This window comes from Ambystoma mexicanum, chromosome 10, assembly GCF_040938575.1.
Source record: "Ambystoma mexicanum isolate Mex_15411 chromosome 10, UKY_AmexF1_1, whole genome shotgun sequence".
NCBI lineage: Eukaryota > Metazoa > Chordata > Amphibia > Caudata > Ambystomatidae > Ambystoma > Ambystoma mexicanum.
This window is the reverse complement of record NC_090932.1, coordinates 1,019,116,541-1,019,130,028: the sequence shown is the minus strand read 5'-3', so window position 1 is coordinate 1,019,130,028 and position 13,488 is coordinate 1,019,116,541. Positions and strand designations below refer to the sequence as shown.

General features: G+C 46.9%; 1 protein-coding gene across 1 annotated transcript in view; it reads left to right on the top strand.

Moving 5' to 3' along the window:
- AP2M1 (adaptor related protein complex 2 subunit mu 1) overlaps positions 1–13,282 on the top strand; it is a 329,969-nt gene extending 316,687 nt beyond the window's left edge. The window contains exons 10-11 of the mRNA XM_069618827.1: positions 11,614–11,725; positions 12,088–13,282. Of these exons, the coding sequence (XP_069474928.1) occupies positions 11,614–11,725; positions 12,088–12,222 (247 nt within the window). The 3' untranslated portion in view covers positions 12,223–13,282. The remainder of the gene's footprint in view (positions 1–11,613; positions 11,726–12,087) is intronic.
- Positions 13,283–13,488: the final 206 nt, after the last annotated feature.

Genomic DNA, 13,488 nt, shown 5'->3' with positions numbered 1-13,488 from the left:
CAACCAGAAAGTGAACAGGTATTTCACTCTCTACCTCAGAAATAACCCCTAACGAGGAGTGCAACCGCCTATGCACTTGACAAGCACATTACCATTTCAGGCGCCTACATGACAGGATTGCAAACACAACGCTGCTCACTAGCTACAACATCCAATGGGATGAAATACTCAAGACCCTAAACTACGTATCAGAACCTGCTAGGTCGCACCTGCTAAAGATCTCTACAGAGGACAAGCAAGTGGCACACAATATCATTAAAAATGTACTGCACTCAGCCGACGCCTCATTGAGAGTCCTTGCTGCAGGTACACTTCTCAAGAGACACCTATGGCTCTGTGACTCCAGATGTATAATATAGACTGTCACACTAATCAATACGACCTGACCACAAAAGTGATGGGTGGAAGGTTTCGAATGAATCTAAACCACTGGCAATTGCTCTGGGCCAACCTTCCACACCACCGTTTTTTAGCCCGTCTGCGCCATTGCAAAAGGGGACCAGCCATGTGCAAATCAGTCAGCAGCTGCCGCCACCGAAGGTAGCAGCCCAGCCCGAACTGCTAGGCCAGGTCCCCTCTGCACAGAAAACCAAGCAACCCCAGACATGTTTCGGCCTTGTTGGACCTCCTCAGTGAGGTGCAGCCTGGTTCCCTGTGGCGCAGCGAGCAAGGGACCCACGTCTGGGCATACCCTCTCTCACAAGGAGAAACAAACTGACCACAAAAGTGATGGGTGGAAGGTTTCGAATGAATCTAAACCACTGGCAATTGCTCTGGGCCAACCTTCCACACCACCGTTTTTTAGCCCGTCTGCGCCATTGCAAAAGGGGACCAGCCATGTGCAAATCAGTCAGCAGCTGCCGCCACCGAAGGTAGCAGCCCAGCCCGAACTGCTAGGCCAGGTCCCCTCTGCACAGAAAACCAAGCAACCCCAGACACTAATCAATATGCCTATTGAAAACAGTCCTTGTCATGAAGACTGTTGATGAACGGCTCGAAAGAAAGAGCACAAGACAAAGCACTGGGACAGATTACTAACAAGCCATATGTCCAGAGACGAGTATTTAACATACATACTTTTCGTACCCAAGGCTTCAACAGACCCATTCAACCAGGATCGGGAACATCTAGAACCTCTTTTTATAGTCCCCAGTCTCAATCTTCCTCGTATCAATCCCATCAGCAGAGGGGGTTTTGCTGTGGAAAGGGGCAAGGCAGGGTTACAGCATGTAGAAGCGGAGCAGTCACTGCCAACAAATGATGTGCCGGTTCACATTCCCTCCCATACATCTCCAGTCAGGGGGTTGCATAAGACTTTTCACACAGCAATGGGAGGGAATAGCGTCCGATCGATGGGTGCTTACAACAGTGGCAAAAGGGTACTCCACAGAGTTCCTCGAAACACCATGCCACCACCCGCCTTGTGCAAGAGAGATGTCTGCAGGACATTTTATAATCTACAAGAGAAGATCCAGACACTACTAGAAAAGGAGAAATGGAGCTTGTGCCATCTCTAGAGGAAGATCAAGGTATTTCTTCAGTGTACTTCCTTGTTTTCTAAAAAAAAAAAAAAAAGTAAAATAATGTATAATTATAATTGGTTATTTATAACACACTTAATACCGAAGAGGTTTCTAAGCGCGCACCTGGGATTTGAACCTGTGTTGCTGTACTTTGACTTGCTTCCAAGACGAGCACGTTGCCACTGAACTATACTACCAGTGTTCCAAAGAAAGATCTCGCAATGCACCCAGTACTCTAACTGCGCCCTGCAAACACGTATGTGAAGCCTAAAACATTTAGGATGACTGTTACAGGAGGTAATCACCGTTCTCCTAGCACGACATATTCCAGAGGAACCTATTTCACTGGCAGACATAGTAAGCAGAAGTGCAGTACTGCCCTGAGAACAAAAGTGGCAACTAAACAGACGTGCTACTCAACGTCTACTCCCAGAAATTGGCCTCTTCGCTACTCAAGAGAACGCACAATGCCTAGATTATGCATCCAGGTTTCCCCAGAAAGGTTCCAAAGGGAATGTACTACTAATTAACTGGTCAGGGAGATCTTGTGTACGCTACCCCCTCTGCCCCCCAATTCTCTGACACCTCTGTTAGGGAGAATTCTCAGAAAAATGATAATTCCCTTCACCTTAGAGACCCCCAGCAACTTTTCTGGATTTTGAGGACTTGATTTTTTTTAACCTGGAGAGAGTGAGACACTTTTTCCCACTTTCATGTATTTTTTAAATTTTACCTGTTTCTTTTGGTTGTGGAGTCTGACAAACTCCATAGACATCATCTTTTACATTGTGTCACAAAGCACCTTGTTAGGTAGAATCCTGTGCAGTGCTCTTAGGGACCATTACACACAATTAAGACTACAATTGGTAATACAAGTTCACCTTTGGTACAAGCCTGTACTACACTGTTAAAGTGGTAGCAGTAGCGGAGCAGCCAAACTTATCTCAAGAGCAAATGAGCAGTAGTAGAGATTACACAAAGGACCACAATTACTGTGACTCAAGCAAACACTGACTCAAGGTTTTTGGTTAAAAAGTAAAACTTCACCTCTATTAAAATTAAAACCACACGAAAGATACACTACACACAACCAATTCACTTTGGATGAAACAACTCAAGGTAAGTACCTTATGATTTTCTGGGCCGGTGTTGTGTAACAAGACGTTACCGGGAATACATATGGATCACTTTTTGACAGTAATGACAGTTTGGTCTTAGTAAAGATAAGCGTACCCGCGGGAAGAAATGTTACCGGGGTAAAACCACACTTGGCACCGGAGTTACCAAAGAAGAGTTTGGGGCAAAAATCATCAGCAATACTTTTGTCAAGGCAGACAGAATCAGAGAACACTTTCTAACCCACAGATAAGTCAATAGGCCTGCGCCAATGTTAGGTGGAACAGGGTTCTTGTTGTCGAAGATCACACAGTCAGATAGTTCACGATTCGAGGATGCCAGGAGTACTTGGATAGTGTCAAAAGAGTTAGCAAAAGTTATAAGAAGGAGAAAAGACGAGGACGAGCCTTGGATGAGGAGAAAAGGTATTCACCCTAGTTCCTCGAAGTCGGACGCAGTACCTTATTCTTTGATGAAGCTGGTGCCACGGCAGTTGTTCCTGGTAGTTTCCTGCAGACCCACAGTTCCTGGCTCTTCGGTTGTGGGGACAAGGACGACGTCTGGTGTGAGCTGCACTACCCAGGGATGAGGCCAGCAGCAGCGACGGTGAATAAAAGGTGCGCTCCTTTAAAACAGGAGAGGCTCTTCAGATGGCTATCCGGACCACTACAGCGGTGTGCAGCGATTTCGACCACGAAGAGGATCCTCTGGCTGTGGAAGATGAGCTGGTTGACCCCACCGGACTCAAGGGAAGAAGACTCCGGACTGGATCTTCTCTGGTCTTCGAAGGGTAGATAGCTCAGGACTGCAGCAGGGCTTCATCGGGACTTGGTGGTTGCAGCAGCCATATTCTTCTCCGCTTCTCTTCGGTTCCTTGTAGTTCCAGTGGCGACTCTGACTTCCAGCCCAAGAGTACTGCCTTTTATGCGAAAATCCCACATTCACACAACCTGGCTATCAATCACGCAGCAGGGGGGTTGTCCGGCCCGGACAACCACCTCAGCCAATCATGGCAAAGTGCGACTTGGGATTCCTAGGATACATTGTGCAGGGTGACTACACCCCTCCCTCACATTCAGCCCACCTAGACACCCAGGCGCCAAGAGGAGGGCTTCTCTACAGAAGCCTGCCAAAAGACCGTGATCAAAGAAGGCAAACCTGGTTTGCCGCGCAAAGTAAAACACAAGAAGGACTTTAACAAAAAGAAATGGCAAACCCGACCAGAGCCAAAAGAACGTTTTTGGCCAAGCTATTTATGTTCGAGGCTAATATAATAGCCTGGAACAGTGCCACGTTTATATAGTATAATCGCGGTAGAAAAAATAGGGTAGATACCACTGCCACCAGCCAAGTCTAAATGTTAAAAGAGCAAAACAAAGCTCTGAGAGGTACAGACAAAAAGAGATAGGAATTAACCCTTTTCAGTACTCCATGTAAGATGGGGTGTACTGGGTCTGTAGTTTTAAATCACTAAAAGTTAATGCCAACTTTACAGGTTTCTGGGGACAGTAGTCGGCCCCAGAAAAATGTAGTAAGAGGGAAGTCTCAAAGACAACCCTGTGTTACTGCACTGAAGGTGCTGTGTAACACACACAAAACTGGGGATCATGGAGTGGTGTGCTCCATAGCCCAAGAACATCCAAACAGTAGAAATACACATGGCAGAACACTGGCTGGTAAGAGTGGGCGAAAGGCTCACACTCTTACCAAGTGGAAAAAATAAACTCCAGAAATCCAGCAAAGCTGCTGGGGGACTCACTAGGCGAGGGGAAATTAGCCATAGAATGAGAATTCTCCCCAACACCGTTGGTGCAGTGACCCAGGGAAGTCTTCCAGATTTCCCAAAGGTTTAAAACTTTCTCTGGGCTAAACTGTTTCCCAGAGCAGTAAAGTGAAATTGACTTTACTTACCATTGTAACTTGCTCACGCTATTTTACAATAGAGTGCTGGAGGGGTTACTTAGTATCCCCTTTGTCTAACTTCTCATGTAACATTTTTGTTACCCTTTTCTCATTGAATGGCTGGAGGCAGGGGTTTCGTTTATACTACCATGGTTTGCATTTACTGCGGGCTGTGTTCACAGCTGCTGTAAAGCAACTGCAGGAGCCATCTTTGTCAAAATGGCGCCCAGTCTTCTTTCATCATTTCTTTGTGGAAAGATCCATCTTGATTTTCTCTGCGCGCCAAACCAGGTTTGGTCTTTGTTCATTTCGCCTTTGGCGGGCTTCAAGAGTGAAACCCGCCTCTGGCTCCAGAGTTTCTGGGGTAGGCAGGAAGTGATGCAGGGGCCCGAAACTCCCTGTACTTACTCTCCTAGGAGACCCAAATGCACTCTGTGGTGATTGGCCAGCTGACTGTCTGGCAAGGTGATGGGCTGGAATGAATGGGAGAGAACTGAATAAAAGACGAGTCCTTTGACTTGGAAGGCAGAGTCGAACACTGTACGAAGGAACTGAAGAACTTGAAGAGGACCCCTGCTGCAACTCCTGGACCGTTGGTATGCCCGGTGAAGCCCTGCTGCAGTGCTGAAACGCCAAGTTCGCATCAACAAAGTAAGCCACCTGGTCATCCATCTCAGAGCTGGTTGAATTTCAACAGAGTTGCTGCTGGAAACCGTATAGCCAGGGAGAGTAACACCAGATTGTGTGTTGCTTTTAAGCTGCTCTAGAGGTTTTGGAAGATCTTCCGGACTGCCAAGAAGCAGGACTGACCAAGCCTGAAACACCTCAACAGTGCGGGACCCCAGAAGCAAGGAAAGTCCATCTTGACAGCCCGGAACCGCGGTGTTGCTATTTGAGGTAGACACGAGGAGCTGAAACACTGAACAGCCACTGAAAGTGAAGTTTGCCGGTTGCAAGTTTTGACCATCCCAGTGCATTGCAAGAGTCCCCCGACGTCCTCCCTCTTGTGCCCACGACTGAGGCCCAGGAACAGTGAGATCTGCATAGGAACAGAAGTAATCGGCTGCACTTTTTTTTTCTTCATTTCCAAGGTACCATAAAATGAGCTAAAGAGAACTTGCCTCTTACTGTAGCGTTGCTTTAAAACGTCTACAATTCACAAGCCTAATCAGCTTGTAGTCCTATATTTGATTCTTATTTTCATCAGACTCCTAAGAACTTTTGCAAAGACTTTTCCATTTTACTTACCAGAAGTGCTTCATCCTATACAAGACTTTTGCCCATTGACTTTGGCTTAGCCTATTGAATTGTATGACTCTTCTTGGGGGGGGGGGGGGAATCTAAAAGGGTTTGCCTATTTAAGAAAGTATTCTGGATGCCAACAGTAAGATATTAATGTCCCCAGCACCCTAGTTATTGAAGTCACCTGTGGGTGTAGGTGGTGTCTGTGGGCCATCCCAAAAGGGTCGTTACTGATTTAGAAACTAAGTGTACAGTATTGAAGTGTATTTGTGGTGTTAGTATATTGCTACCTTCTAAAGAAGGCTTTATAATGGACTGATAAATTAATAATTGTTTATGCAAGAAACCTTGAGTATAAGAGTTTATTTGAATACCTGTAACTGTGAATCTTTGTAACTCCACTACAGCACACATTTACCCCTCTTGAGATAAACCTGGCTCCTCAACACGCTTCCAAAACTATGTAGCACAAGCTTATACCAAAGGTTGGGTTGCCTATACCTGTAGTTGCTTGTAGTGTTCCCAGAGGGTACTGCATACAAACTTTGCCTACCAACCTCTCCTCAACAAGGTAGTCCACAAGCTACACTGGGAACAAGTAACACTTACCCTTATGGCTCCAATGTGGGCACGACAAACTTAGTTCTCGCACCTGCAGATGATGTACCTGTATCCTCCCATGAAACTGCCCTGTCCAGCCAATATGTTGTCACAGGATCAAGGGACGATACTCCGCCCGTGCCCTCAGACTTTGAACTTAGCAACCTGGCTCCTGAGGTCATAGAATTTGGTCACTTAAACCTGGACCCAAAGTTGCATGGAAATCTTTAGAGGCACATAAACCAAACATGCAACATTGCTATTTTAACAAATGAAAGTGTTTGGTTTTATATGGTGCAAGACAAGTTCACTGTCAAATATAGTTCACTATCTACTATATCTATTAGACTTGGGCTCAGTCTTTAACTCACTGGAAGTACACCTAGCTGCTCTCAGCATACACCACTTACGAGCTAAGTTTAATTGTGGAAAGTACCAGTAGCTAAATCTTTCATGGAAGGTGACACAATTATACCCTTGGTGGCACTCAGTGGGAGGCCCTCTTGGCCTGCTTCCACTCCTCCAAGACAATCATGGGCTATCTGAATGGGACTGTCTTGGTCCAGGGCCCTCAGCCCAATATCCTCCTTTTCAATACGAGTCTCCCACGTCTTATCAACTTCCTTCCTTCTAGCACATCTCGGGCTCCTCTGCCACCTCCTTCTTCAGCCGCCTCTCCGCCACCTTCCTCCTCCTCGGACTACTATGCCGCCTCCTGTTACTACCACTGCCCACTCCCGGGCCCCTCTTATCACTTCTGCTGGGAATACCTCAAGCGTGTACCCCACCCCAGAAGGTTTTCGAATGTAACAACCTGCTCCACGTCGCTACTCTTAACTCTCACTCTGCTGTCACACTCCTCTGACACCTGCCACCTCCTCGAAGAATTTGACCTGAATGTCCTAGCTCTCACTGAGACATGGTTCACGGCCAGCTCTGTCACAGGTTTTGGCACTCTCCTCCCTGATGGCTACAAGATCCTTTCCGAACTAGCTGACCCAGAGCTGGAGTAGCTCTGATCTTTCCGGGGTGGGTCCCTGCTTCTGTCTTTCCTATGCAGGCCTACTCCTTGGAATGCCTGGTCTGCAGACTCTCTATCTCTCCTCACCTCTTTGACTGCGGCCACCATCTACAGGCTAGGTTGCCCTCTTCCTCTGAGTGGGCTGACCGCTCTTTCCCTCCTTGCCCCTACCTCTCAACTCCTCCTTACCTCTACCTCTACCTCTCAACTCCTCCTCCTTGGAGAACGCTGCATCCCCTGGATGCTTCTAATCGCTCCACTGGCCTCTTCTGCACCCTCTGCAACACTCTTTCCATTCTCCCCTCTGGTCCGACACTGCCGGACGTTCCTTGAATGTTCTCATCGCCTCAGACATCCCCCCCCCCCTCACCCTCTCACCACTCCTCTCTTGGACTGACCACTTTCTGCTCTCCTCTCACCTGAAACTCTCCGTCCCTCAGGCTAAGTCTACCTCAGCATTGCCACCTACCTTCTGCCTCATTCGGCCCATGAAGCGCGTGCCAGTGCATGCCTTTGCCGCGACTTTCTCTGCTCTTCCTACGTCTGACTCACTCTGACACAGCCCTATCTAACCTGCATCTTTCTATCTCCAACACTCTGGACGTCCTTGTGCCCCTGTCATGAGAATCCATCTGAAGCATACCTCCAAGTGCAGCTCTTGGTATGATTCCAACTTTGCTGCCCTGAAATTCAAGTGCAGGGCTGCTGAGAGGAAGTGGAGGGCTTCGGGCGCATCCTCTCCAAAGGCAATACAGACTGTGTCCTGTCCAAGAAGAGTCCACATCCAAGCCTTTGTCCCGCGTACCTCTATCAACACGGCCAAACACTTTCAAATCTGCAAGGAGCTGGCCAATCCTTGTACAGTCTCTACCACTTCCGTTTCCTCCCAGACCCTCTGTACAGCTCTGACTTCACTTCACCACTAAAACTCAGGACATCCTGTCCTCCCTCCCCTCTGCCTCTCCCTCTCTCAGCCCCTTTCTGGCCACCCCTCTCCTCCTTTCTCCTCTTTGTCTCCAACGCCAGACGAAGTTTCGAGACAAGTCTGATCTATGAAAGTGTCGTCCAAACAGTTGCTCCCCTGCTCCTCCAGAGCCATCAAGGACCACATTGACACCCTCGCTCCAGCCTTAATCGATTTCTGCATCTTTTCCCTGTCCTCAAGCCCTGCCTTGTGCGCCTCCTCCTTATAAAGCATTTTGCCGATCCTACCTGTCCGGCAAGCTAACGCCCAATCTCCATCACTCCTTTCCTGGTCAAACTCGTGGAAAAGCTGGCCATCTCCCAGCTTACTCTCCAGACTGAATCTGTTGGTTGTCTTCATGACCATCAGTCTGGTTTCAGAGCACCCAGAAGCATGGAAACCGGTTTCCTGAACACCCGTGAGGATCTGCTTACTAAACTCTATTCTAGCCTTCCTTCTGTCTCATCCTCCTTGATCTTTCCTCTGCTTTTGACACAGTAAATCACCCCTTCCTGGTCAATCAACTCTGTGAGAACCTGGACATCACCAATCTGGCCCTGGGGTTGTTGTCCCCCCTTCCTCCTTGACCGACTCTACGTGTTCCAACTTGGGTCCTTTCTCTCCACCACCTCTCTCTCCATGTGGCGTTCCCCTGGGCTCTAACCTCTCACCCTGGCTCTTCAATATCTACTTGGGCCCTTTGGACCATCTTATCTCTACCTTCTCTAAATTTCTGTGTTATGCGGGTGACACTCTGATCTCTTTCAGGCTCCCTTCTGCCTCCTCTCCTCTCTCGCTCATTCCTGACTCTGCGATTCAGGATTGGTGCACCTCTAACAATCTCTGCCTTAATGCCAGTAAGGCTGAGAACCTTCTCATTGGGACTCCTGCCGTCGCTTTGACTCTCACTCTGTCTGCCCTGCTTGGGCCCTCTTCCTTTGTCTTCCTGTGAGGCAAAAAACCTTGGTGTCATCTTTGACTCCACTCTCTCCTCCTCTCCTCACATCACGGCCTTGGCATGAATGCCCACTACCAGCTGCACCTCCTCAGGGGTATTCTTCCTTTTTCTCACTTTCCCCCTAGAAGCTCACTGTCTCCAGAGCCCTGGTTCTCTCTAGGCTGGACTACTGCAATCTGCATTCCTCTACTGTACTCCCTCTGCAACTAATCCAGAACAGGACTGCAAGACTTGTCCTTGGTCTCAAGCCCAGGGACCGTAACTCTACAGGCCTGAAATCTCTCCACTGTCTGCAAGGATAAAGTTGAAGACACTGCATCGTCCAGAAGGCCTTCTTGGGCCAGGGTCCTCCCTACTTTCAACTCTCTTCCAAAACACCTTCCTTCTTGAGCCCTTTGCTCAGCCACCTCCAATTCTCTGATGGTCAGATGCTTCTCCAGGCAGAGAGTGGGATGTAGATCTCTCATCTGCAGGTGCCTTCCTCTGGAATGTTGTCCCAGCCCCTTTCAAACTTGAGCCGGACGACCTGAAGTTCCAGAACCAGCTCAAGATCCTCCTTTTCACCTCTGTTTTCTCTCTCTCACCTGCTGACCTACCTGTCTGGTGTGCTGTTTGGTGGCCTGGCTACCCTCAGAGTCTCACTGGGTACCAGACTCCTCCACGACCAGTCGCCCCTGAACTTCCTCCGGGCCTACCGCATGCTTAGGGACTGTAGCTGTAATCCAACAGTCTCATGCCTCCTTGCACTTACCCAGAGCTGCCCACCCCCCCCGCCCCCACCTTGCACGTTGCTTTATCGCATTTGCACAATCAGAATGACGCAAGGCCTAGTAAGATTTTGTCCTCCCTCTGGCTTTCCTCCCTTGTCTTGTCGCACCTAGAAACACTTGTGTACAGACACATTATAAATGACTATCATTCCAATTTCATATCCTACTCCTGGCTGTAACCTGAATATTGTACTTCCAAGGCTCATGAGCACTCCCTTCGAGCCTGTGCACAAAGCCATTCTTAAACATCTGGCATATAAAAAGGCTTTTCTAATAGCTATTACTTCTATCAGAAGGGGCAGTGAACTTCAAACAGTATCTGTACAGCCCCCTTTCTTAGTATCCACAAAGACAAGGTAGTACTGCACATTCACCCACGTTTTTCACTAAAATGTAGATCTAAATTTCATGTAAACCAGTCCATAGAACTTGCTGTTTTCCCAGCAACCCACAAACGCAGCCGAAAAAAGCCTTCATACACTAGATGTACAAAGGACTGTCATCTGCTACCTACAAGGACTAAAACTATCAGAAAATACCTTTTTTGTAAACTTTTTTTTTTTTTTTGCATGGCCATAGCCACAGGAAGAAAAGGTGATCATATCTCTCAGCAATTTCAAAATGGATTGTCAACTGCACCCAACTTTGCTATTCTCTTGCTAAGAGAAAGTTGCCATTCAAGCATAGAGCACACTCAACTCGAGGCATAGGGGCAACTTTAGCTTTCATAGCAAATGTGCCTTGGATGCCGTTTGCAAAGCTGCCACTTGAGTTCAGTACACACTTTCACCCTACATTACTGTCTATACACACATTCCAAGGGTGATACGCAGGTGGGACAAGCAGTGTTAAAAGATCGATTTGCAGCGTTACCTTCAAACCCCCCCACCACCTCTACAAGTACTAATCTTATTTCTGATGCTTGTATCTGCTTAGATACGCATGCACCCACCCTTCCTCCCCTCTTGCAGTTGAAGGTTCTTGGGAAAAATCTCTACCTACACTCCACGTTTACCTTACACTCCCTCTTGTCAAACAAATAATCTGAGGGACCTTTATGCGTGAGGGATCATGGTTAGTCGACGTCACACTAGGGATACAATTACAAACGCTCCCAGTCGACGTCCCTTTTTGAACTTTGAAAACGTCATGTGCAATACTAAATACTATTACGGTAAGTAAGTTATGCCATAATGAATCCCTATACTCTGCTGTCCTCACTGGGATTAAAGTTCAGGCAAGGCTGTTTCTGTACAAAAGAATCTTGAAAGTGATGCTGTCGATTAGGATACAGTAGCAGTTGGCACGATAGTGGCAATGTACACAATTGTTGTTTGGTGTTGATATTTAAAGATTTAACCTAGTGAGCTAGTCACTGAATGGCAACATAAGAGTCTGGGTAAATGGTGTATTTCAATATGGAGCACTGTTGTTACCCAGATCCCCCATTGTCTGCTTGCTCACATAGATTTCCAAGTGAGCTAGCAGTCCTTTGATGAATGTTTTCCTTTTCTCAGGATTAAGCGTATGGCTGGAATGAAGGAGTCTCAGATCAGCGCTGAAATAGAACTGCTGCCAACCAATGACAAAAAGAAGTGGGCGCGGCCCCCAATCTCCATGAACTTTGAGGTATGATATTGCACTCTAAATGCATCTGCTTGCCCCTAAACATGCCATCCCCTTCAACTGAGCAAATGGCATACCTGGTGACTTACTTCACCTGTCGGCATAATCACCATATGTTCATATATGTTCTCTTATGTTATCCCTTTAGTATCTTCACACCCCGCCATACTAATTTACCTCCAGCCTCTTTCTGTAAATGCTGTAAGTTGGAGTGCCTTGCTATGCTCTATGCAAACCATGTACTGCCCCACCATGCCCCAGGGAGCGTGGTTACGCATATTGCATCTTAGTTATACCATTGTGCTCACAAACATTGGTCTGCCTTTCCTAAAATAGAGCATCCCTTTTGTTTTATCTTCCTACAGGTCCCATTTGCTCCCTCTGGCCTTAAAGTTCGCTACCTGAAGGTCTTTGAGCCAAAGCTCAACTACAGCGACCATGATGTGATCAAATGGGTGCGCTACATTGGCAGGAGTGGGATCTACGAGACCCGGTGCTAGCCTCCAGAGATGAATGAGGGATTGTCATGCTCCCCAATCAAAATGAAAAAAAGCAAAGCAAATGAGAATCTTCTGGGTTGATAATCCCATCAACTCCCTGGTCGTCATGAAGCTTATGAGTGTCTCTTTGATGCAGTCTTCTTTTTACTTAAGGGAAGGTGGCCTTGCTGTCAAGTTTTCACGCCTAAACTGCAGCTTCATTGTTACAGAGTACATGACTTCTTTTGGGGAGAGAGTGTGAACAGCAATTCAAGCTGGGGATGTTTCTCCTTTAGTGAGGGAAAGGCAGTGGTGCAGCACCATAGGCTTGTCATACCCTTCCCGCCCAATCCTATTCTAAAAAAACAAAAATGAAATCCTGTTCCATCCATTGCTGTCTTAATAGTTGCTACCATATTCTAGTATTTTTCAATTCTTGTGCATACATGTACCGGTAGAATAGTTAAACTGAAAACGTATGGCAATTGGATGCATTCCTCCTGCTCTCAGATCGTAGCTAGCTCAGACTGTCGTGTTTGATGTTATCAGTGTGCTCTTGTATGGCAGCAGGCCCCCTTCCTGGTGACACTCCTCTGCCACAGCTTACCGTTCAACATAGAAGTCAGCCATTACGTTTTTTAATTACTTTTTATTTTTATGACCAAACAGACAGCAACATGTGTTTCTGGAATCCTCTAGCTGCTATTGATCAGGTGAGGGGTACAAATCATAGACCTGAAGGGGCAACCATCCCGTCTGACTAGACTGTTTTCAGGACGATGGCCACAGCACACTTCTTCGGCTCGTCTTGCTGGCGGCCATGATGAAGCGATTGGCAAGGTAGAACACTACAGAATTGCTTTCCGTGGAAGGCAGTGCTCTCCATTCACCTTTTATTTGCTTGAAAGCTGTGAGCATTGCGTCAAGGTGGCATTTTGGACTTGCTGTGACAGTCCACACGTACATGTTATCAGTAGAGATGCAGCTACTACCTACAATATTTGGCTCCTGATGGTGTTATGTCCATTTTGTACGCTCTGTGATTGACCAGTTATTAATCTAATAAACTATGTACATCTAATTCGATCTGTCTGAAGCAGTTCACTTAAGCAAGGGAGCATAAATATTTGTATTTATTTAATTTTATTTATTTTATTGGTCATTTATAAGGCTCTTGTACAACAAGACAATGTTTCAAAGCGCCATATTTTTATTTTATTGGACAGTAGGACTTGTCGAGTCCTACTGTATTTGGTGTTGAAAGCCACTCTTACATATAGCAATTTT